The sequence below is a fragment of the Oenanthe melanoleuca genome, chromosome 27 (assembly GCF_029582105.1).
Source record: "Oenanthe melanoleuca isolate GR-GAL-2019-014 chromosome 27, OMel1.0, whole genome shotgun sequence".
NCBI classification, from domain to species: Eukaryota; Metazoa; Chordata; class Aves; order Passeriformes; family Muscicapidae; genus Oenanthe; species Oenanthe melanoleuca.
The window spans coordinates 127237-150580 of NC_079360.1; the positions used below are offsets into that span (position 1 = coordinate 127237).

Here is a 23344-nt window from a genome sequence, read left to right on the forward strand (position 1 = left end):
TGGGGGTTGAGAGAGATGGGCGGTGTTGGACATTTCCACCAGCACCAGATTTGTCCCTCCCATAACACAAATGCCCCCTGGACTTACCCCTAGCCCGTCGCTCCACCTCCAGCTCTGGTCCCCAGCAGGATCCCGCCGATTCAGGCCGATCCAGAACCAGTGCTGCTCGTGGAGCTCTGGTTCTGACTCCCTATGGAGACCCAGGGGAACAGGTGAGTACACAACCCCCTTCAAACCAGAGGGGTTCATATTTATATACAAATACATATTTATAATCAGGTTTTTTTTCTGTTTGCTTTCAAAGCCTGCCATCCCTGAAGGTAGGAAGTGGGATAACAGGCATGCCGTCTCATGGCTGGAGCTGCTTTAAACCCAAGCTCCATCCCCAGATTACACGGAACTTCCTGGACATCTCCCACATCAGCCACACCAACTGATGCACCTTCTGTACACCAGTCTGTGCTCAGAGAGGTCCATTCATTCATCTATCCATCCATCCATCATCCATCCATCCATCCATCCATCCATCCATCCATCCATCCATCCACTCACATGTGCCAAAGCACCAGGAGGGTTGTGGGCTAGTGGCAAGTACACTCTGCCAGTGGACACACACTGATGCTGCCAGCCTCTCACCCAAAAATTTTGTTGAGGGTGTTGGCAACAAAATGCTCCTCCTCGTAGCTGCCTAGGCTGAGAAGCTGGGCCCCCAGCTCCCGGCAGAATTCCTGTGCAGCAATCCATGTCTTCTTCTCTTGCAGCTTTTCGAAGTTGAATACCTGGGAAAGAAGGAACCCACAGCATGGGGAGCTCTTCAGCAGCAGAACAGGAGCAGAGCGGTGTTCCCACTCAGGCAGCCATGTCCCAGGGCACAGTGCTGCCATCCAGTCCCAGCCAGGGTTGCGGGGTGCCTCTTGCAAGCACCAAAATGTGCCCCTTCCCTCCCCTGCACTGGGGGGGGGCACGTGCATCCCCACACCGACCTGTCCAAACCCCCTTCACCTTGTAGCAGTGACGGAGTTTGGGGTCGGAGCTCCATCCTGGGGGGCAGGTGGCAGTGACGCTGGGCGTGGGGAAAGGACCAGGCAGTTCAGGATTGACTGGGGTGCCCAGGTTCTGTCGACAGATGTACTTGGCCTTGAAGGTGCTGCAATTCTTCACCTCCCATAGCCCCATGGAGCTGCCGGTGGCCAGGGCCACACAGCCACCCTTGTTGTAACCTGGAGTGCTCACGAGAGCAGGGGAGATGCCAGCCTTAGGGTTGGACTGTGCTGGGGGGCACTGCCAGCCCTGCCCTGCATGAAGGGGGTGTCCCCATCCCATCCCCATCCCTTACCGGGCTGGTTGCGGTTCCAGTGAGTGTACATCACCTCATCACCGCTCAGCCAGCGGAACGTGCCTGTCTCATTGATGTCCTGCAGAGCTGTCCAAAAATACTCTCCATCCCATCCATAGATGAGGCTGCTCACATATGCCTGCTCGAACCTGGAGGGATAGTGAGAGTAGCCCATGCAGCTAGCCGAGACACTGAACTGTCTGTGATGCTCCAGCCCTTGAAAGTCACTCCCTACATTGCAGGGCTTGTTTTGGGGCAAACCCACCACAACTGGCATGGCACTGACCTGTTGGTGATGGTAACAAGCGTGGAGCTGTAGTCGGAGCACATCTTGCGGGCATCGCTGTAGGGAACACGGTCCTCACCCAGCCAGAAGCAGGACGGGCTGTGCCACTTCCAGCCCTGGGGATGGGTGACAGGGAACATCCACCACCGCCCACCTGGACTCACAAGAAGGGTGGGAGCAATCCCAGGGCATGAAAGCAACATCCCGAGCTTCCCCACCACTGCCTCTGCCTTCTCCTGGGAGGTCTCCTGCCCTCAGCTGCCCCAGCTTGACTCCACTCAGCTTTGACCTCTGGCCCCAGAGGGCATGGCTACAGGGAAAACAAACACCCAGACAGCTTCAAAGCTGGGGAAACAGCTCTGTCTGCCAGCATTCAGCCCCAGCCAGGGCACAGACAGGGGAACACAATCCTCCTCTTTACGCTGCAGGGCTGAGTCCTAAGTGAGTAACACTGCAGCCAGCTTTAATCCCTACTTTGTTGGAGTCTTTCTGGGGTTGGAGACACAATAGTGACTGTTTTCTGCCAGAGCAGGGAGCAGGGTAGCCCTGGGGCTGGCAGTGGTGGTGGAATAGTGAGGAGGGACATGGGGGCTCATCTGCAAGAGGGGACACACACCCTTGACACATGTGAAGTGGCTCAGTCAAGGAGCCAAGTGGCCCCAAGCTCAGGCACCCCCTGGAAGGAAAACCATCACTAGGGTTCAAGTCCTGGGTCCCCTGGGCATTGGAAGGACAGTGGGGGCACATGCCATATGCAGTGTCGGCACATGCCATATGCAGTGTCATCAGCACAGTGGGGAGGGAAGGAGAGCAGCTTTTGGAAATTAAAACAACTGCAAATTACAGTTTTTCCTCCAAGTTCCTGCTCCTGCAGCCTTTCTCTGAAGCTGACAAATCCAGGTACAAGCCCATAAGCTGGATCCCTATGGAACAGCATGGATGCAACTGAGCAGCCAAGAAAGGAGCATGCCCTGGGACAGTGCAATGTCCCCAGATGGCGCCCCAACCAGCACTGGCTGCAGCACACCCTAATACCCTGGGTGTACACTCCCACACACTAAGCACCACAGAAAGTCTCTGTGATCCAAAAGAGGGCCAGGATAGGATCCCCAACCCCAACCACTGCCTCCAGCTCCCAATCCTACTGTGCCCCAACATCCCTCTCCTGATCTACCTTTCCCATTGCCCAAACCACTATCCTTCATTGCTTCTTTTAAGGTTGCTTCTGAAATAAAGGAGATTTTTAAAGGGGGGAAAGAGCAGCAAGGCCACCATGACAACCAGCAGAGTGGCTGGAGTGGATAGGACCAAACTCCTGAACAAGATGCGCCACCTCTCCACCAGCTTCTGCCTCTGGGTGGCAAATGTCCTCATTGAGAGTGAGTAAATAGAGGAAGGATGGTTCTTGGTCCATTTGCCCCTTGCAGCTGGTTTCTCAGTGCCTCTCTGCTGGACACCCAGGGCCAGGATAAGACTGTGACTAGAGAGCTGGGAGAGAGTTAAATCTGCATAGGGAGTGCTATGGGGACACACAGACCTGTGGTAGCGGAACTTTGCCACCAGTGTCTCATCCCCAAAATGTGTGAACACTGGGGCTCTTCCAGCTATGTCCAGCAACCCTCAAATCTGGCCCTGCATGGCAGCTCTCCTGGCTGCTGTGCTCCTGAGCTCCAGCAGAGTCAAGCAGCTGCTGGAAATGGGGCAAGGACATGGGAGGAGCCCAGCATCACCTCTGGGAGCTGGCCTGCAGTGGTTGTTTACTAGTCAGGGCACAAGTGCACTGGCCAGCTCTGAAAGGCTGGGAGAGGTTCAAGAGCCACAGAACTGCCAGACTCAGTGCTTGGAGGCTTTGCAGAGAACCACAAAAGCCACTTCCCAGCAAGCATGGGAATGGGACAGCTTCAGCCCTGTGTGACAGCTGGGGAAACAGGCAGGGCAGAGGCTGAGTGAGAATCCACTGGTTTGGTGTCCCCAGAATGCCTATGCCCTGCCTGGAGAAGGCAACCTTCCATCATGTCAAGGCATAGGGCTGGCAGCCACATCCATACTGCCAGGCTCCCACGTGCTCCTGTGTTGGGGGGAAAAAATGAACATCCCTGCTGGCAGCCAAGGGTGCCTGATGGGGAGGGTCTTGGATAATGTGCACCATGTGCTTTGTGTCCCAATTCCTTCCCATGGACTCCTCCACCACGAGGGGCTCAGCAGCCCCAGAGTGCTCCAGCTCAGTAGCTCTCAGGCACAGACCAGCTGCTCCGAGTGCTGCTCACCAGGGCTCCTCAAAATGGTTTTAGGGAAAGGCTCCCTGAAGCCTTGACCACCATGCAAAGCCATGGAGCAGCCAGAGCCACTGCTGCCCCAGGTGCCCCTCACCTTTCGGCACCCGTGGTCATCCTCCTCCTTCTCCTGGCTCACCCGACCAGGCTTTTTGCAGATGGATGGCAGGGTCTGGTTGCAGGGGCTGTCATTCCATCTGCCTTCCTGCAGGGTGGGAAGAAGAATGGCAATGAGCCCATCTGACAGCCTGCGGAATGTCCTGGCCCCTTCACCCCTACCTTGGGTCCAAAGACTTTCCTTCCCTACACCAAATCCCCAAGGATGATGAGATGGATTCCTCCCATCCCAACGACTCAGATGAGATAGGCTGAACCCAGCTGGAGACACTTCCTAAGAAATGCCTTCCTCAGCAATGAGGATGCTGTGGTGCCCCGCAGAGGTGCAGGATAACCTCCCATCCCTTCCAGGTTCTCACTGGTCCCCAGATGGTCACACAGTCCTCCAGGCTGTCACGGAAGTTGTTGGGCTCGAAGGGGTGCCAGTATGTGAACCTCACGGGCGTCCCGTCCGACCACTCAAAGTTCATCTGCAGCTTGAGGTCATTTAGTCCAATCCAGAGCTCCTCCACATCTGCCAGGACAGAAAGGGAGGGAGTGAAACTCCCCCCTCCTGGCTGGCCCTGTGCAGAACCTTTTGGTGACCTCAGCCCTCGTGATGGGACTGGTCTCCGCACAGCACCTGCCAAAACCCACTCGGGGCTCTGACCTCCTTGTGCCAGTGGGCAGAAGAGGGCAGGACAGGGAAGAGCAGCTCTTGGCTGCAAGGATGGAGCTCCAAGTGAGAAATACAAGGACATGGAGCCCCAGAGTGGGCAACACAGGGACATTTGCCTGCAGCTTTCAGAGAGGGGCTAGCAGTATGGGAGTAAAAGTCCAGGTCTGAAGGCTCAGGTCCAGTGAACTACTGGTTTTCAACAATTCCTTTTCAGCACATCCCAGTCTGCTCCTACTCTGGGGACAGCAGTATTTCCTCTCCTTCCTCCAATCTCCTACACCTCCTTGCTGGCCTCCTCCAGCAAGTCCAGCAGGAATTTTTTTTCCCCATTAACCAGCTGGGACTAGCATCATTCCTAGCTGCAGCTATGTAGTTTTGACTCAGCATTGCAGGCTCTGGGAACAGCTTTTACATCTGCTGGGTGGAGGATGCACCCAGATTATGGGCTTCTCCAAGGAACACAGCACCTCGCATCCCGGAACCTCTGCTCCCTGCACAACCACAAAGTCAGCTCTGCAGTCTCCAGCACATCCAGGGGCTTTTCCATGGACCTCATCAGACAGGAAAGGGGCTGCTGGCACAGCAAGCTCCTCCTTACCTTGCTTGATCTCCTTGGTGACAAATTCCAGTTCAGAGAGGGTGTGGATGCTGACCAGATCACCCCCACTCCGCAGGCAGGTCTTCTTCGCCTCCTGCCAGCTCTTCTTCTCTCCTACCAGCCGGTAGCAGTTGGACTGGAAAGGCTGCCAGCTGGGCTCGCAGTCCACCTTCACCTCCGACCACGAGTCTGGCAGGACACAAGGCAGCCTGAGGGTTCCTGCCCAGCTATCCAGCCCTCTCCTTGGCTGGAAAAGGACAGCAGTCCTGCGGGTGCTCAGCAGACCAAGCCAAGGTGCAGTGGGAAAGTCATGGCCAAAATATAAAAGGTGGTGCAAGGTATGGGAATGGTGGCTTCAGAGCTCCAGGGACAAAACAAAATCCCTTCTGTCTGCAGAGGAATGAGGGCAGAGCAGAGCAGACAGCATCCCCTCCCCTGGGGACCACAGGGACCTGCTGCTCTCCATCCCTCCCTTACAGCCAACCTGGAATGGCACCAAGCACTTTTTGGAAATGTTCCTTGGGGATGACTTTTCCTATATCTAGAGAACCTGCTCTGCACACCTAGGACACCGGCAAGCTGAGGACACCATGGACACCTATATGGGCAGCATCCCCTGACGATACTGGGGTGGGAGCACACCCAGATGGGTTACAGAGCTGTCCATTCCCAATGCTGGTCATCCCCTGCTTACCCGTCAGGAAAGGGTCAGCCGTGGCATTGGGCTTCTTCTTGCAGACATAAGGCAGGGCAATGCCACAGTCACGGTTCTGCCATCCCCCAGATGACTCGGTGCGAATCACCCCGCAGTTCTCCTCACTGGGGTTGTCGGGCTGGTCTGGAGAATGGGATAAGGAGGGGACAGGCTACTGAGGAGCCAGGACACAGCCACCAATGCAGCTCTCCCTGCTTCAACACCAGTAAAACCCCTTTTATTTTGTTATTTGGCATGATGAAGACATAACCCCAACATGCCCAGGATTATTTATAGTGTCTCAATGCACAAGAACCCAAAGGCTCACCGTTTTATCTGGAAATGTTAATAGCAGTCAGGGGGTCAAAGTACCAGACCTGAACTGCTCCTGCCTGTCCTCAAACCTCCTGTGAGGGTATTACCCAAAAGCCTTTGGGTGATGGCACCAGGCATAACCAATGGGCCCTCTTCCCTCTGAGTACCCCAGGGTTAGGGATGGATGTCTGCAGCTGGGGACCATTCCTCAGTCACACTCCAGCACTAAGCAGGGATGCACCAACTCACCAAACAAGGAATGTCAATCCAGGTTACCCACAAGGTCAACAAGTGTTCGCAGAGGGCCAGTTCCCCCTTAGCACCCTCAAATTCCCACTTAACTTCAGCTCCTTCTTCTCTCCAGGGTAAGGCAACAGAACCTCTCATTAACTTGAATTAGTTGGGGAAATTATTTTGTCAGTTTTCTATATTAATTCACAATAGCATATAAAATTGCTGACAGAAATGAGAGTGGTGAATGCCCAAGTAAATCAGAAATGTTTCCCTGTTTCATTACCACCATCTGCACTTATCACACAGCAAGCATACACATGCCCCCTGTGGAGCAGTTAGCCTGCTCCAGCTCCACAGATTTCCCAGGCTGTTACACAGGCCCCTGGGGCTCACAGTCCCCATGCAGCCCAGGGGATACTCTGCAGCACCCCCCTTGCCATGGGGCCATATCTGATGGTTCATCAGGCCCCATCACGACCACAACCTCCCCTGTCTCACCACTCTCCCAGTTGAGGTACTTGAGGGGTGAGTTGTCTGACCACTGCCAGCCTCCATTGATGTCCAGGTCATTCAGCCCAATCCAGAGTGTGGAGCTGTACCCAGTCAACAGACCTGGAGCCAACACAACCAAAGAAGAATCAGTCCCCCAAGCCCAACTCAGTCCCCAGCTTGTCACTCCCCCACAGCTGGGGTAGGCAGAGCAAATTGGCACTGGCAATAAACTCTGCCCCAGATGAGGACTGCACAGCCAGGCTGCCAGAATCTTACCATTGATGTAGGTCTGCTCATGGATTTCGGTGATGCTCAGCAGGTTGGCCCCTTGCTGCTCACAGCTATTCCAGGCTTCTCGCCATGACAGTGTTGACTGAAAGTTGAACTGGTAGCAGCTGTTCGTGAGGTGGTCCTTGTCCCAAAAGGTCTCACAGTCATTGCCTGTGGGGATGAACAGGGTAACCACCCAATACAAACACAAAAAACCCCCAGTAACCCAGTAAACCCCAACAACTTGCTGCTCTGGCACTGCAGATTGCTTGCAGGGGGAGAGGAGAAGCCTGAAAGTCCCCAAGAGGGATTGGCACAGAGTTTTTGGTTTTTTTCCCCATGGGATGTGTCTCCTTACTTACTCTTTATGGGGCAGAAGCCCCACCGCTCGTCCTTGCCATAGTCCTGGGTGGTGGCACACCAGAGGTGCCCGTCCTCCCGCCCCGTGCTGGTGCACTCATGAAACCACTGGTTGTCGTACTTGAAGGGGATGGTGCAGGGCTTCCCATGGGAGTTGCCCTGGATGGTGTAAATCTCTGAGGGAAAAGAGAAGCCCTTGCTTGAGGATGTGTCAGTGGAGGCTGGAGGGAGATTTGGGGTAAAGGGTGTGGGTTGGCCCAGTGTGGGGCATTATGGGGTGCCCAGAGGCTTCCTACTCCCCACTGCCCTGATCCTGCCTGGTTCTATAGCCCCAGCAAGCTGGGACTGAGCCTCCCAGGCAGTACCCAACTGCTGCAGGACCACAGCCTCAGCTCACATCTTGGGGTTGGTTTGGGTTACAGGATAACACTAATGCCCAGGGAGGTGTTACCAGAGTAGGGCATGGAGCACAGATCCTCCTCGGTGCCATACGTCCTCCATTGTGAGCCATGAGCCTGGTCCCCCCTGTCCAGAGAGGAATTGCCCAGGCGGGCACCTAGATGCTGTGAGAGCTGCTCTCCGAGCCCACGGCAGCTCCAGCGCATGTTGACTGACTCGCGGTCGCACTCGTAGGTGGCCAAGAGGTGCAGCCCTGCCGTGGCGTTGGCCCCATGCCATGACACCCCCAGGCACTGCATGGCCCCTACATTGAAGAGGCGATTTCGGGAGACCCATTTCCACTGCTGGCCTGGAGCACTGGCGTTGCAGCCCTCGGCCAGGCGCACCAGTGAGTCCTTGGTTTCCAGGCAGCTCTGCACACCCGTGTTGTAGATGAGAAAGACTTTGGAGTCTGGGGAGAGAACAAATGGAAAGGGTGAAAGCATCACTGGGGATTCAGTATGTGCTATGCACGGCCCTGAGCCCTAATAGAACATCCTGGCTCAGTGCAAAGCAAGTTTTGGCATGCATCTCTGTGCACAACACTGTTGCTGTAAGAAGGGTTATGGAGCAGCGAGAAAAAACAGCAACAAGACACTCCCTTGCTTGGTGCAAGAAAGAGACAAGAAAGGGCAATTTATTGAAGGAAGCCACTGCCTTAAACAAAGCAGTTTGTGCAAAACAAAATACAGACAGATCATTGGTCAGAGAAAGAGACACCTCTTGTCCCAGGCTTTCTCACGGATCCAGCAGGTGTTTATCTTTTGTTATGATTCTTTCTCTCATGTTTACAGTAGGGAAAGAGCTTCTAACTTGGGAAAAATCCTAGCTGAGGCTGAGAAAGTTTCATGGCCTGAGAAAAAGACTTAGAACCTGAGAAAAAGCCTGGCTGAAATGTGCCTAGGCCTTCAGCAGTGTCCACACAGCACCCAGGACACTGGGGACCACCACTCCCCTTCAGCACTGACTCAGGGTTTGCCCCAGTGCCTATCTCTTCTGGTGGGCTCTGGGCAGAGTAACAAGGGTGGGTGTCTGTATCCAGTGTGGCGTCACCAAGGGTGGCTGTTGGGCATCAGAGTCCGTGCAAAGTGCTCACCCACTCTAGCTGCATCATTAGAGCTCTTCAAAACTGACCTCCCATGGGCAGTACTTGGCTGCAGCATTTCCAGGCACATCAATGATGTCAGTGCTGGAGAAGCCAATGGCTTTGACACCAGCCATCTGCTCCAGGCAGAGAAAAACAGAGCAGGGAAATAGCGCATCCGTCACTGCTGTGTGTGTTTGGGGACCAGCTAAAAGCTGTGGAGCAAACAGGAACTGCTGGGGAAGGTCTCCCATCCTGTGAAGGAAAATGCCTGCACAGCCTCAGCCCCAGCAAATACAAAATGTCATGTCAGGACCCCTTGGAATCTTAGCCCAGGCACTGAGAGATGGAAGCCAAGTAAAAGGAATGGCTGCCAGCAGAAAGAGATGAGGGAAGACAGGCCACGATCAACCCCAACTCCACACACATCCCATAGTCTTGCCTGCTGCCAACTGTGCATCCCCAAGGAAATTCCCTGACCCCCAGCATCACTGGGGGCCACTTCACCATGTGACTTTATCCCAAAACCTGCATAAGCCAGTAGATCCCAGACATTCTGCTGGGACATGCTGCTCCAGCTGATATGTTATGTTTAAAAGACACTTTATTTATTAAAATGAATGTTTCTAAGCTAAAAAGCCACCTCAGGGCTTCTCACTGCCTCTTCTTGCCCCACCACTCCAGTAAGAATCTTCCCAAAACACCACATCAACACCACCACTTTTGTTGTTCTTTTTTTGTTATAGAAGATCCCAATTGTTTCCACCACAAACATTCACCAGAAGTCCAAGTGAACTCACGGGCCTCACTATATTTAGCTTAGGTTTGCTTTGGTTTTTTGCCATGGTGTGCATTTTTTGGGCTGAAAAGGTTTTCATTTCCTATTTCCCCACAACCTCACCCTGCCCCAGTTCTGTTGTTACAGGCAGCTCTGGCACATTCAAGCAACATCTTGGCTCACAGAACTTCTCTGCCCTGTGTATGAGAGGGAAAAAGAAGTAGAGGAAGATAGACATCCCCATCTCTTTCGGTTCAGCATCGACCCACCTCTGGGACAGCAATTATGTCAGAGGCCTCTTCTCCAGCCCAGATGACATTTATTTATGATGTCAAATAAACAAAAGTGAAGCTTGTTTGCAGGGCTTTATTTAATTAAAGGGAAACATTTCATTCCACTGAAAATATTTTAAAAGTCATGACAAATGAGAAAATAAGCAAAAAATCTAGACAGGGCTAATTCTGGCTGGCTGAAGCCCAGGTGCCTTAAGCTGGTGCTGGTGTTTCTCCAGCTATAACTGGCCTGATCCTGACCTGGACAGTAGGAGACCAGCTCATTCCCCACCAAACACCTTCTCCTCATGCCAGCACCACCCATGCCACACCCAGCCTATAGCTCTCCCCTTCCCACCTACAGTGAGGGCAGTGCAGCCCCTCCAGCACCAGGAACATGGGGATCTTTAAGCAGGCTTGGGTGATGCAGCATCAGTGCTGTGACCCACTGGAGCAGGATGAAGCCTCCCTGAGGCACAGCCTGATGCGACAGTGGCTCCTCTACAAAGAGCCAAACACCAGTGCTTTGCTTCTTAGAAGAGCTGCTCTACCATGAACATCACCACAGGGAGCATCAGCAACAAGACACCATTCACTGTTATCTGTGAGCCCTGTCTTGCTTAAATTGAGGTTTAAAAAGCCCTGAAGCATCTCAGGAATCAGTGTCAGGGTGCTCAGTGCCGCGGTGGGGCTGGCAGCACTATGCAAGGCCCACACTCACTAGTGGTTCTAGAGCGGCATCATGTTCAAGGAAGCCATCCAGACTGAAGGGGGCAGGCCTGGGCCCAGAGAAGCACAAAACACCATTTTACTCTAAAAAGAGAAGAGCTGGAGGTAGGAAATTAGAGGCTGCAGGATTTGGGCAGTCCCCTGCATGCTGCAAGGAGCTCAGCCCCTTGGCTCAAAAAAGACAGGAGAGGCCACACAGTATGTGTCCCCAGTGTCTGCTGGGCCATGGAGGAATGGGAAAGCTCCACCCCCAGCTCAGCCCTGGCACCTCCTCAGCTCTTCCAGCAAAATCGCTGTGCAAAACCACTCGCTGTGCACTGCTGGGGAGGAGCTGGAGCGACAACCTGCATGAGCTTAGTACAAGGCAGCAAAGCAGTGCTTCAGAAAAAAAACACCTTTCTTTCCCTTATTTCTATGGAATTTGAGGTTGACTGGGTCCATGGTGTCCATGACATTGGCAGTGGTGCTTAGATAGGCTCCTGGGCACTGAAAGGAGCATTCAGCATTCCTTACCCCAGGATAGATGTATAACTAGGGGAGGTAAGTTTGGCTCAATGAATCCCTTTCCCCAAGCTGGTATGCTTCAGAGCAAACCGAACCCTTGCAGGAGGCAGCTCCAGAGGAGTATTCCAAAGGGACTGGGAATGTCCCCATCCCTTCCAGGGCCCGCTCTCCGGCACCGCCCTCAGTAGCCATAACACAGCTATGGCTGACTCCTTTCAGAGATGTTCCTCAGGTTTCGGTACCCACCTGTGGACCTGAAATCACACAGGCAGAGCTTTCTAACTACCCCCCAGTTATGGAAACCCATCCACAGCAACACCTGCAGATCCTTCCCAAAGAGGAGCTGTCCTCTGGCACAGGACAAAGAGCACTGGAAAAAGCAAACCTGATGGATGTTCTGCCTGGCATCACCAAAATTAAACCAGTTCTGGGATTGCCACGCTCTGTCTCTCCCTCCTGCATCCTCTCTCTTTTGAGCAGGAGCAGCTCTGACCCGTCACATCCCGGTCCTCCTCCTCCTCTGCGGAGGACTTCCGAAAGCAAAGCAAAATCCCACACACTCCCATAAGGATGGTGCTTTGTCCCAGCTATGCAACCACTGGGATGCTGCCTTCAACCTACTGGTGGGATCACAGAAAGCAGCGGGTTCTACAAGACAGTGTGATGGTGGGGACAGGGGAGCTGGGACTGAAAGCAGGACACTGGCTCTGCCAGCAGAAACACTCTCCTCTCCCATGTGGGAAATACTGGGATGCTCACCCCCAAGCACGGCGGGAGAAATTTTCTTTGCACTGGTGGCTGAACAGTGAAGGGATGGAGAAGTTGCCGTCTTTTGGGGCAGCCCTCAGGAGAGATTTTACACCCTGTGCTGGCTCCAGGTTCTTTTTCTTAATCAAAAAAAGCAAGTTCTTGGCCAGCAGGAAGCCTGAACTGAAGGAACTCAGCTCAACCCTTCCCACAATAGCATTACTACCCCCAAGCAAATAAGGAAAGTTTCATAAGCAGCAATTTTGGGGACTGTGGGCAGCACCGGATGAGAAGCCAGCAAGGACAGTAGACAGAGAAAGCCCTGCAGCATGACTTGGGCATCCTTGGCACCACCCAACCCCAAGCACATTACAGCTCAGCCACCCACAACAGGACACCCAGAGCATCCTTGTTCCATTGCATTTGTCACCCTCCCATCACCAGCAACAAATGCAGGGAGCAAATTCACGAAAGGACTGAAACTACAGCTGGACCCTTGTCCCAGTTATCCCGGACTGGAGCAGCTCCAGGGCTCTGGCTGCAATTACAACAGAAAGCAAAAGCTGTCCCCAACACGTCAGCGCTGTGAGGCTCTGTTACTACATCCCTGCCAATCCCTGCCACGTCTTTGGCTCCTCTGTGAGAGTGACCATGGCACTGTGTGATGCCAGAGCCCCTTGCAAACCTTGCAAGCCATGCAGCCGCCCTGGCAACAGTGCTCCCTGCCCTTGTTCTCATTCAAAGCTCACCTTTATGTGGGATGCCCCAAGAAACACAGCTACAAATCCCTTGTGCAGGAGGCTGAGCACACCCAGAGCCACAGGGACAATCCCTCGGAGGTTCCTGTACTGCATACACACCGCAGATATGGTTTGCTCCAGACCACCCAGCAAAGGCAGCAAAGCCTTGAAGCCCACAGGGTGCCCCAGCCAAGCCAGCAAACAGGGCTCCATTGGCACTCTGAGACTCATGAGCTCCCTCAGGGGCTGCAGCCCCCTATGCTAACTAACACCTTCATTTGGATTTGTGAGCCTAGGAGAACATTTTACCTGTAATGTGCTGCAGTAAGAAACCCACCCTTCACTCATGCAGTGTAGAAAGGAATCCCTGTTTCAGCCTGAACCTCCTCATGAAATGTCTCACCTTCCAGCAAACAGGGCACAGCAGCCCCAAGCCACCTACTCCAAACCGCCATCTTTTCAGCCCATTTTTGCAGCCCAAGGATGAGCAGTGGCTCTGAAACCCATGTAGCACCAATGGGTGAAAAACTGCAGAAAGTGGGAACTCATTCACAATAAACATGGTGGGGATGCATCAGGTATGCGGGAAAGATCAGCAACAGAGAAGAAAAATTTCTTTGGAGAAAAAAAAAAAAAAAAAACCAAAACCAAAAACAAAACAAACCCAAAACAAAACAAAACAAAAACATAGAAAAATATGACAAAAAAAAAATGCAAACAGGCTGGGGAGAGCTGTTCAGCCTGGAGAAAAGAAGTCTCCAGGGAGACCTTAGAGCCCCTGCCAGTGCCTAAAGGGGCTCCAAGAGAGCTGGACAGGGATGTTGGACAAGGGCTGGAGTGACAGGACAGTGGCTTTAAACTGGAGGAGGGCAGTGCTAGATGGCATGTTGGAAAGTAATTCTTCCTTGTGAGGGTGAAGTGACTCTGGCACAGGAGAATCTGTGGCTGTTCCATCCCTGGTAATATCCAAGGCCAGGTTGGACGGGGCTTGAAGCAGCTTGGTCTAGTGGAAGGTGTCCCTGCCTTCCTAGTGGAAGGAGATGGTCTTTAAGGACCGTTTCAACCCAAGCCATATTGGGACTCCACAAAGAACCAAAAATCATTGTTCATGGAACACAGGAGAGTTTCACCTCACAGCCTCAGCTGGGCCCAGCTTGCATAGCCTTGAAGAGGAAAGGGAAATGCTCAAATGGGGAGAGACCAGCCCGACAATTCACCTTCCAGTGACATTTGGGAGGGCAGGACCCTAGGAATGTCCCCCTGACTATGCCCAGCCAGCTCTGCTGAGAGATACAGCAGGATCACAGAAATGCCCCAACTCCATCTTATTCCTCTGGAGGAAAATCCCCTTCCTGGAGAGAAGTTCCAGCAAAGCCCAGCTCCAGCAGTCAGTCCAAGGAAGATCTTTACGGTGTGGAGAAGAGAAAAAAGCATAGCCATTGCTATGAAGAGCATCAACTTTTGGCCCAAGGAAGGACCCTGTGCATCCTTCTGTGGGCTGGGAAATGGGAAACAGTAATAAAATCATCAGCTGTGTCCATGGGAGCTCCCAACAGCAAAGCTAGAGCATCCCTGCTGCCAGCGATCACACGACACGAGAGCATTCCCAGCCTGTGGGAAGGACATCACAGCTGTACCTCCCCTCCAGCTGCTTTTGGCATCAGTAACTCCATGCAACTCCTTAGAGAGGAACTTCAGACTAATAAAAAACAAAAGGGAAGGAAATGCAGCCATACCGGCAGCCCCAGGACACATCTGGCTCAGGAAGAGCACCGGTCCTGTCTGCTCCAGAGCTGAGAGGAGACATAACCCCCACTCCCGACACTCCTAAATTAGAGGTTTGCAGCAAATGAGCAATGATGCCCAGCATCCCACACTCATCCAGCACAGCACAACCCTGGGGCTCGGCTGGGGCCAGACTTGCGTGGGTGGTTGTCATCTTGTTTTTTTAAAAACAGACGTCAGGAAGTAAAGGACCTCTTGCTACAAAGAAGAAAGTGAAGCTTCTGACAGTCTGGTTGGGGGTATGGAGCAGCAGGATGTGCACTTGGAGCTGAGAAAACTCCTCTTGGCTGACACAGCAGTCAGAGAGAAGCTGCTGTTTATATGGTGGGAGCTGTATGATCTGAGCTTCTTACTTGGCTGTGACGATGAAGGCTACCTACCATCCTGCTCACTCCTGCTGCCTTGTAAAGGTTTTGGAAGGGGGCCACATACTTCAGCCTCTCTGCAGACATTAAGAAGCCCATTCTCCCAGCATCCTGCCTGGGACACAGACAAATTAATGCATTACAGAAGGGATGCCTGTCCCTGGGCAGCCCAAGAGACTCACCACAGCAGTGACCATAAGGGAGACAACAGCCCCAGAATCTGCCTTCTGGTACCCAGCAAAGGATAGACGGATAGAAATTTTCCCCAATTTCTCCCTAGACTTGGCCCAGGCTCCAGCCCTGCAGCAGCTGCATTCATCCAGAGGTTCTGACTCCCCAGGAATGCAGGGAGATGAAGGCAGCACCATCCACTGAATGGGCTCCAGCCAGGACGGAGTGCAATAGACCTAGTATCATCCTGCAAACAAGGCTGTTTCACATGGAAAATCCCACACGCGTCCCTGTTGCGACAGCACGAGGTGCAGTGCAGGAGCGAGCAGTGGGATGGAGATGATATTGGAAAATACCCTGTGTCCCCTGAAACACCCGAACTTTTGCTCCTAGACTAAAGAGTGCTCCCAGGAATTTGTAAGTCAATCCACTAATCATTTTCTAATCCTTAAGAAATTACAAATGGGTTCTTTAAGAACAAGAACATCTGTGTGGGTCTCTTTTGGGCTCCAAGCAATCTCTGGAATGAGAAAAATGTCGATGCTCTGCAAGCTGCACACAGCTCAGATTAATTAAAATCCTGCTCCTCACTGCACATGAAGAACCAAATTTTACAAATTGCTTAAACAACCCTTCAGGAAATGCTGTCTTACAATGGGCTGGAGTAGGTGGGAGGGCGGCCACCACTCCGACTCCCACCCAAGATCCAGACGCATTCATGGAGCTGAGCAGGGAATGATGACCCAGTTGGTAACAGTGGGACCTCTGGTAGAGCTGGACCAAAGCCTTCCCTTCCTGCTCCAAGCACCCACCAAGGCAATAGGACTACAGCTTCTTGTGATGGATTTATCATCTGGAAAAAATTATTTAGTACAGAGGGATGATAACACCCTCAGCACACATTAGCTTTGATTTCGCGGGAAAATGTTTCCTTGGAAAATACTTAAGGAAGTAGTACTTAGGGAAAGTGCCTCTGCCTGCAAGGAAAGGTGCAAAATCCAGCCAGAGAGAAAATAAAGCCAGGGAGAAAAATCTGCAACGTGGCTTTAACTATCACCAAGACCTCAAGCCTGAAAATGCCTTTGCACATGCTGGCAAGGAGCACCTCCCCATGGGAAACCTCCTGGGGTCCCCACAGCAGCTGGGTGGCTTTAGGCAAATGGGACGGTTTTGCATGGAAGGTTAAATTAAATCTCTTTTCACTCTTGTCATTCTTGCACAAGCACATCCCCAGCCTTGCTGCCACGTCCTAGAGGCTGCAGACGGTAGAGGTAAGGTCTCCACTCTCCATTGTGCCCTGTCAGGCTCCAGCAGCAAAGCTAACACCTCTGACCCCTTTTCCTACTCCCAAACAGTCCAAAGAAGACCGAGATAAAATTTTTGGGGCTGCATTTGCCATGCAACAAGCTATTTCCATTAGGAAGGGGAAAATGGGGGGGGGGGGGGGTGGGCGGGATTCATGCAAAGGCTGCTCTGTTTGCTCTACAGGCTGTAAATTCTTTCCAGGTCCCTTGTGCTCTCTCTTGCCCCACAGCTGACATGGCAGGACCTACACTGAGCACTGGATAGGTGGGAAGTCGATCCAGCATCAAGTCCTGGCATTGAGACAAGGACCTTGTCCTGCCTGCAGCCACGGCAGGATGGGAGATACTGCCTCAGTTTCCCTAGGAAGGGCATGTGGGTGCACACACTGTGGTGCACAGATGGGTCACCTGGAGAAGATACCCCAGCAAGGAGCCCCAAATCTCCTGCCAAGAGCTCTGCTCCACCATTCTGGCTGACCCGGAGTGAGGGTTTGGCACAAACCTCCAAAGGAAGCAAGAGCTCCCCAGGGTAATCAATGCTGACTGCTGGGCTGGTCCCCACTGAAAGTGTTTTTGGAAACAAGGAACTCTTGGGACTACTCCATCCTGATCTCAAACTCCCAGTGAAGATCCTCTCTGAACTGCAAACCAGCCTGGTGTTGGGGGATCCTGGATGCAGCACCTCCATAGGCGCCATCCTCTGCCCCCTTCCTTCATCCACCGGGTCTGACGCTGGAGCAGCTGAAAGGAGGGAAGCGGAGGAGAAAGAGCTGAAGGTGCTTGGCACTAGCAAGGCACGAGTGACACAGCCCTGCGGGCTGGCGGCCACTGAAAGCTGCCTTGTTTTTCGCCTAGGCCCAGCATGGGGTCAGCTGCCACCGTGCTCCTGCCTCACAGCCGGGACAGAGCTGCCTCTGTCCTTGGAGTTGCAAACCTGGATCCCACTGACATTTTTTGGGATGAAATGGCCAGAATTGGCCTGTAAAGGTAGCAAAACCCTGCTGAAATGAAATAACCCCCTTAAAGTCCACAGAAGGAGGAATCCACGGCCCTCAAGTAAATTATGGGGAGGTGTAACAGGATTTCAGCTGTGGAAAGTCCAGCTGAGATATCTACAAACAGCAACAAACCCTGACTGCTCTTCCAAATTCCTCAGGGTACAAAAGTCTCCTTTCCCATTGCTTCCTACTTTCTCCATCACCCAGCCAAGCAGTTTTTCCTCTGATCCCAAAACAGCTTTGCATGGGACTGCTGCCCACTGTCATCATGTCCATGACCTCATGTCTCCCCCTTGAGTGAGGCAGCTCAGCCCCAGGCACTGTGAGCCTAGGGGGAGAGGGGAATACATGGGGGCAAGGGGAGGTGGGGCATGGGATCAGTTTGTTTCTATGTTGCCACTTCCAAATCTGCTTTAGATTTGCTAAATGTGCTCTAATAAAATAGGCAAAGCTATTATTTTCAGGCAAAACTTGGCAATTTTGCTTTCTTTTGAAATTTTAAAGTTCTATAAATAGGGCAAAAATAATTCAACGAAGCCCCAAAAGCAGTTTCTTAGTTTTAGGCTAGACTGTCCTGGGATAAGGATCTCAAATAGCAATTTCAGGGGCCGTGCAGAGAAGCCTCCAGTGTCTGGTTCACGATGCCTTCAGAAGATTAAAAAAAGATAAAATAAAATCCGTTGACTTTATTGTGAGGAATTACTAGGAAAAAAAAAAAAAAAAAAAAAAAAAAAAAAAAAAGAAGAAGAAATTTTGCAAATACCCACTCGGGCCCCGATCCCGGTGGGCACTTTTTCATAAGATTCACACACTGGGAAAGGGGAGGGGGGATCAGGATGGGAGAGGGCGGCACGCTCTAACAAACCCCTTCGGCTCCTTCCCGACCTCCCGCTCCGCGAACTGGCCTCCCCAGAGAGACAAAGGCCGGAGCGGGGCTGCGGAGCGCAGCGGGTCATTCCGCGGCCGCGGAACCGTTTCCGCCGGCCTCGGCCGCCGCTGCGTGGCCGCTCGGCGCGGGGAGTTAAGAGTGATAAAAGCGAGTGAAAATGCGGCGGAACGAGAAGAAAACACGGCGCGACCAAACTGAAGAAAACAAAACGCGGCGGAAGGCGCCACGACCGAAGAGGGATGGACTAAACCAAACGGTAGTAAAAGCAAATAAAACTTTCCGCGAGGAAATAAGCCACAGCGATGTGATCCGCGTTAGACTCAGGCTGCCCACCCCGACCTGCGCGCCGCCTCCGAGGTCCCGCCGCTCCCTCCCCGGGGATGCCCGGCCCGAGCTGGGTCCCCCAGCCCTTGTTTGGCTCCTCGACATGGTTTGGCTCCTCGCCCCCCCTTTTCCCCCTGATAAGAAAACTCGGGAAAGCGGAGGGAGGGAGAGAGCGGTCCCACCTGGGTGCGCAGCGCCGAGCACCAGCTGGAGCCCGAGGAGGGAGCAGAGGAGGCAGCAGAGGGGGCCGCGGAGGGGGGGGCACATGGGGGAGCAGCCGGGCCGCGGTCCCGCCGAGCCGCGCCCCATCCCTGGCGTTGCCCGTTCCGCTCCGCTCCGCTCCGCTCGGGCCCCTCCTGCCGCTCCTGCCGGGCCGGGGCCGCCACGGGGAGGGGAATAGGGGGAGGGGGCAAAGGAGGAGAAAGACAAGGAGAAGGAGCAGGAGGAGGAGGAGGAGGAGAAGGAGGAGGGACGCGAGCGGGAGAGGGAGGAAAAGAAAGGGGGGAGGACGTGGGGGAAAAGTTACAAAATAAAATAATAAAAAAACCCGAAGTGTGTGCGCCGGGCTCAGACACTGCGTCAGCAGACCGGGGCACGGCCCAGCGGCGGCGAGAAAGCGGGGCGCGCCCCGAGCCCGGGGGGCTCCGCCCGCTGCAGCGCATCGCTGGGGCGGGAGTCCGAGGGCGAAGCGGGGAAACGGCAGAAGCGACCCCCCGCCTGGCCAGGGCATCCCTGCAGGCGCCCGGGGATGGCTGGCTCCCCAGCAGAGTACCCACGCGGCCCTCTCCGCAGCTCGGGTGGTCCGGACGCTCCGGTACGGGGCGGAGAGTGTGGGGAATATGCCCGCGGTGCCGCCAGTCCCGCTTCGGGTCCCGCTGCGGGTCCTCGGCGTGGGACCCTACCTCGCCGAGGAGGGCAGCCAAGGGCTGCCGCGAACTCCCACCACACATCGTTACTTGCACCTCTGGGTGCCCGGCAGAGTTACTCATCCGAAGCACAGCCAGCCCAGCTGGACCCTCCTCCATCCATCCCTGCGGCACTGAGCTGGGCAGCTCCCAGTCCAACCGTGGATGCTGAAATTGGACAGAGCTCACCACATATTCCACCACAAGCCCAGTCCCTCCAGCCCTCCAGCTTCTAGTGCTCGGCTGAGACAAAGCATGGGACAAAGAACATCTACAATAGGATGCAGATATATCCCACATCCAGGAGCTGAACATAAAAGGCTCTTAAAAACCTTTAAAGAACTTTAAAACTTCTATTTTCACACCACTATTCCATCAGGGCTGCTCATGGTCCCAAAAGCCACCCAAAGAAGGCAGTATACATGGAAAACACTGGATGTTGGCATATTCCTGGCTTTCTACATCCATTTGGTGCATTTGGATGATGCCATTCTTGTGGCAGCATCCCTGAGGGTGTGGAAGCCTCACCTCCTTGAGATCTCCTGGGATTTGAGCAGGGAGGGTCAGTAAGTCCTTGACACACAGACTCTGCCATACGAATTCAGGGGAGATGATGCTTTTGAAGGGACCAAGCTGATGGCAAGGCTCCCCTGAGCAGGGAGCAGGATCTGGCCCCGAGATGGCACAAACCCCTAAGGGGGTGAGTTTGGCTATTCTTCAGAAAATAAAGAAATTCCTTGTTTCCCAGTGGGGCAGGAAGGACCTTCAGGTTGGTGCCAGGATGGGCTTTGGGGATGCAAACCCTCTGGGTGGGCTAATTAAGGACATTAGACCCTGGGCTGTTGCCTTTTCTAAAGCAGGGATTAGTTTTTAATTGCAGCAGCACTGAGACTGGCCTCCATGGCTGCCACAGGAAACAAGAATGACAAGTCCAGAGGAGAGGAAGCAATCATCCAGATCCTTGCTCCTATCCCAAAAACTTGGAGACCACTCCATGAGGATGCCACCCACCAAGACACCAATGACTGGACATCATGAGGCTGTGAAGTCTTATGAGTGGAACCCTTCACCCATCCCAGACAAACCTCGCATCCCTTTCAAGGAAGTTGAACCCATCCAAAAGAAGGAACATAGCAGAGTCAAAAGCCTTTGGATCCCATGGAGCATTGCTGCTTCCCAGCTTGGTTCATCCTGTGTCTTGGAGGCCCTTATGCTTCATGTGATTAGCAGAAAATTAGCACTTCTTAATCAATTTCTGCAACACAGGCCAACAGCTCCTTACCTATCCCCTCCTAATCTGGTTAGTACCAGTTGAGTCACTACTCAACAGAGCGGATCAGGAGGAAATGTGTTTTTCCCTTGGGACATTTCCAGGCTGTCTGACCCCTCTGGTCCTAATGAGTTGCTGCCAGATAAGGACAGGGGGACATGGCTGTGTGCAGGGGATGGCCAACTGCACCTCTGGCCACAAACTCAGGAGAGCTTCTTGCCTGTGGAGATTGACGGGGAGCAATGGGCTTATCCCAGGATTCCAAAGAACTTGGGGTAGTCAATATCTGATTCCCACAGTCGAAGCATCTGTATCTGTCATTTAATTGAAAAAATAAATTCTGGATTATGGCCAAAGCAATACCCTATGTGGAGAGTGGTCACAGTGGAGGGACTGCAGTAGAATGGGATGAAACAGCATCAGCTCAAGTGAAAGTCATCCTGCAGAAGGTTTGAAAAACATTTCTGGAGATAGATCCAAGCCACTTGCCCACCTTTAGCTGAAGGAACTGACCTGGTCAGGAACACTTGGGAGAAAACAGGTCAGGATGCTCAGCAGGTTGTAAAAATATGTAACCAACGTGGAGTAGGACCCAACCACAGGGCTGGGGGAGAAACCTCAGATTTGGAGCTGGGGTGCTCAGTGGCAGTGAGGCACCCCATGACTTACTAAGTTTGGAGCTATCCTGGGGCATGTTTGGTGCTTGCTTGTGCCAGAAGCATTAGAGGAAACTGTTTTGGGGACCTGTGGGCAGCATCTGTAGCCATCAGATCTTCTGAAGGAAGAGTCTGGCCACTTCTGAGGACTGGCAGGTCCTAAGGGTCTACTTATTGTATGATCAGGGAGGCAGGATGTCCTGCTCTTTGTGCTCTTCCAAGGGTGTTCCCCCCAGCCCATGGCTCTCTGTGGAACTGAGTGCTCCAGGAGACCAAAGCCCAGCCTGTGGGGAGCAGCTGTCAGGGGACGCTCGTGTCAGAGGCTTCACTTTGCTGAGGACCAGCAGCATCTGCCAGGTTCTGCCAAGAGCTCAGCGCTGCCTCAGCCTCATCCTGGCCTCAAATAGGACTGGTTGGGCCAAGATCAACACCCACCTGGCAGGCGCTTGTGCACTTAGGTCACTGCTTGGGGAAGAGGCCATCTTGGCGTCTGCTGGCTTCTTCTCCCTCTCACTGGCGGCAGCAGCAGCAGCAGCAGCAGCAGGGAAAGGCCACGTCGCTCACTCTATTGGAGACAGACAGGAACAGCCAGTCCAGCTCCCTCTCCAAACTCCAGGCTTTGCATTGCATTGCATTGCAACAAGGGTGATTAGTATCCTCACAGTGAGATGTGGAATTTGGTGGGGAACTGTGTTGGGGTACAGCAAGGGATTCATCCCCAGGCTTTGTATTTGCACTTTTCCCTTTGGGGACAAGCCTGGGGACACCATGCAGGGGCTCAGCTCCTCTACAGCCCCAGGCATGTTAGTTGTCATTGGGGCCCCATGCTGATGCTCCTGGAGGTTTGGTTTTCTCATTAGGGTTCAACACTGGGAGAGCAGCCTTGGTGCTGGTGGCTGAGGCTCCATCAAGCAGGGAGTGTCGGGAGGCGATGCCTGTTTGCTTCCCATGATCCTCCCCCAGGAGCCGAAATAAGTTTCGGATCAGGTCCGAGACGCGCAGCTGCGGGTAGAGGGATCCTGGCCAAAATGAAGGGCCCTTTCCCTGCCTCCAGCCTTGCTGTCCCTTTGGCTCTTGCAACAATCAGCTTTGCCAGGGTCCCTTAATGTCCTTGGTCAGCCCCATTCCCCCTGAGCTCCTTCCCACCTTTGCTGTCTCCCAGCACTGCAAAGGGGAACCCTTTGTGGGCGCCCCACACGGCAGCTCTCAGAGCTCTTTTCTGCTCTGTCTTCTGCAGCCCTGAAAAGTCAGGCAAGTTCAAGCTGCAAATAATTTATTAAAACCAGATGTGCTCGCTTGGAGCTGCCATGAGGAATTTCAGGGCGCTCCAGCCTTGTGAAGGCCAGCACTGAGATCCTGGCCTTCCGCTGCGGGGGCGAGACAAGGCTGGGGACTGCCCAAGGAGAAGTGCTGCCTTCTGATCCCATTGCCTCTCCTTCCTACCTGGCCTCCCCTGGAGGGCTCCTGGAAAGGGGCAGAGAGGGAATTGCAGACATTTACAAGAAATTTGCCTTTTAGAAGAACACTTTCTCTGCATGACTCAAGAGCAAATTGGTCTGGGCTGCAGAGTGGGGAGGGAAAGCACCTGGAGAGTAGTGGAGGACAGCACATCCTGAATAGCATCTTCCTCCTGCCGGAAGCGGGTATGGGATCACAGAGCAGAAATCTCACCCTGTTCCCTGGCCCTTTTCAGCAAGAGCAGCATGGTCCAGTTGGTCCTGAGTGCTTAATTTCAATCTTTGCCACTGCCTT

At 53.5% G+C, this 23344-nt stretch overlaps 1 protein-coding gene across 1 annotated transcript in view; it reads right to left on the minus strand.

The window, feature by feature from the left end:
• The window catches only part of MRC2 (mannose receptor C type 2), a 28006-nt gene extending 8781 nt beyond the window's left edge, over positions 1 to 19225 (minus strand). Inside the window, exons 1-14 of the mRNA XM_056512136.1 lie at positions 18944 to 19225; positions 8085 to 8483; positions 7636 to 7809; positions 7280 to 7444; positions 7010 to 7123; positions 5963 to 6106; positions 5269 to 5457; positions 4372 to 4526; positions 3993 to 4100; positions 1623 to 1738; positions 1337 to 1485; positions 1003 to 1220; positions 637 to 779; positions 88 to 190 (exon numbers count right to left, since the gene is read on the minus strand). Coding sequence (XP_056368111.1) covers positions 88 to 190; positions 637 to 779; positions 1003 to 1220; positions 1337 to 1485; positions 1623 to 1738; positions 3993 to 4100; positions 4372 to 4526; positions 5269 to 5457; positions 5963 to 6106; positions 7010 to 7123; positions 7280 to 7444; positions 7636 to 7809; positions 8085 to 8483; positions 18944 to 19070 — 2304 coding nt within the window. The 5' untranslated portion in view covers positions 19071 to 19225. The remainder of the gene's footprint in view (positions 1 to 87; positions 191 to 636; positions 780 to 1002; positions 1221 to 1336; positions 1486 to 1622; positions 1739 to 3992; positions 4101 to 4371; positions 4527 to 5268; positions 5458 to 5962; positions 6107 to 7009; positions 7124 to 7279; positions 7445 to 7635; positions 7810 to 8084; positions 8484 to 18943) is intronic.
• Positions 19226 to 23344: the final 4119 nt, after the last annotated feature.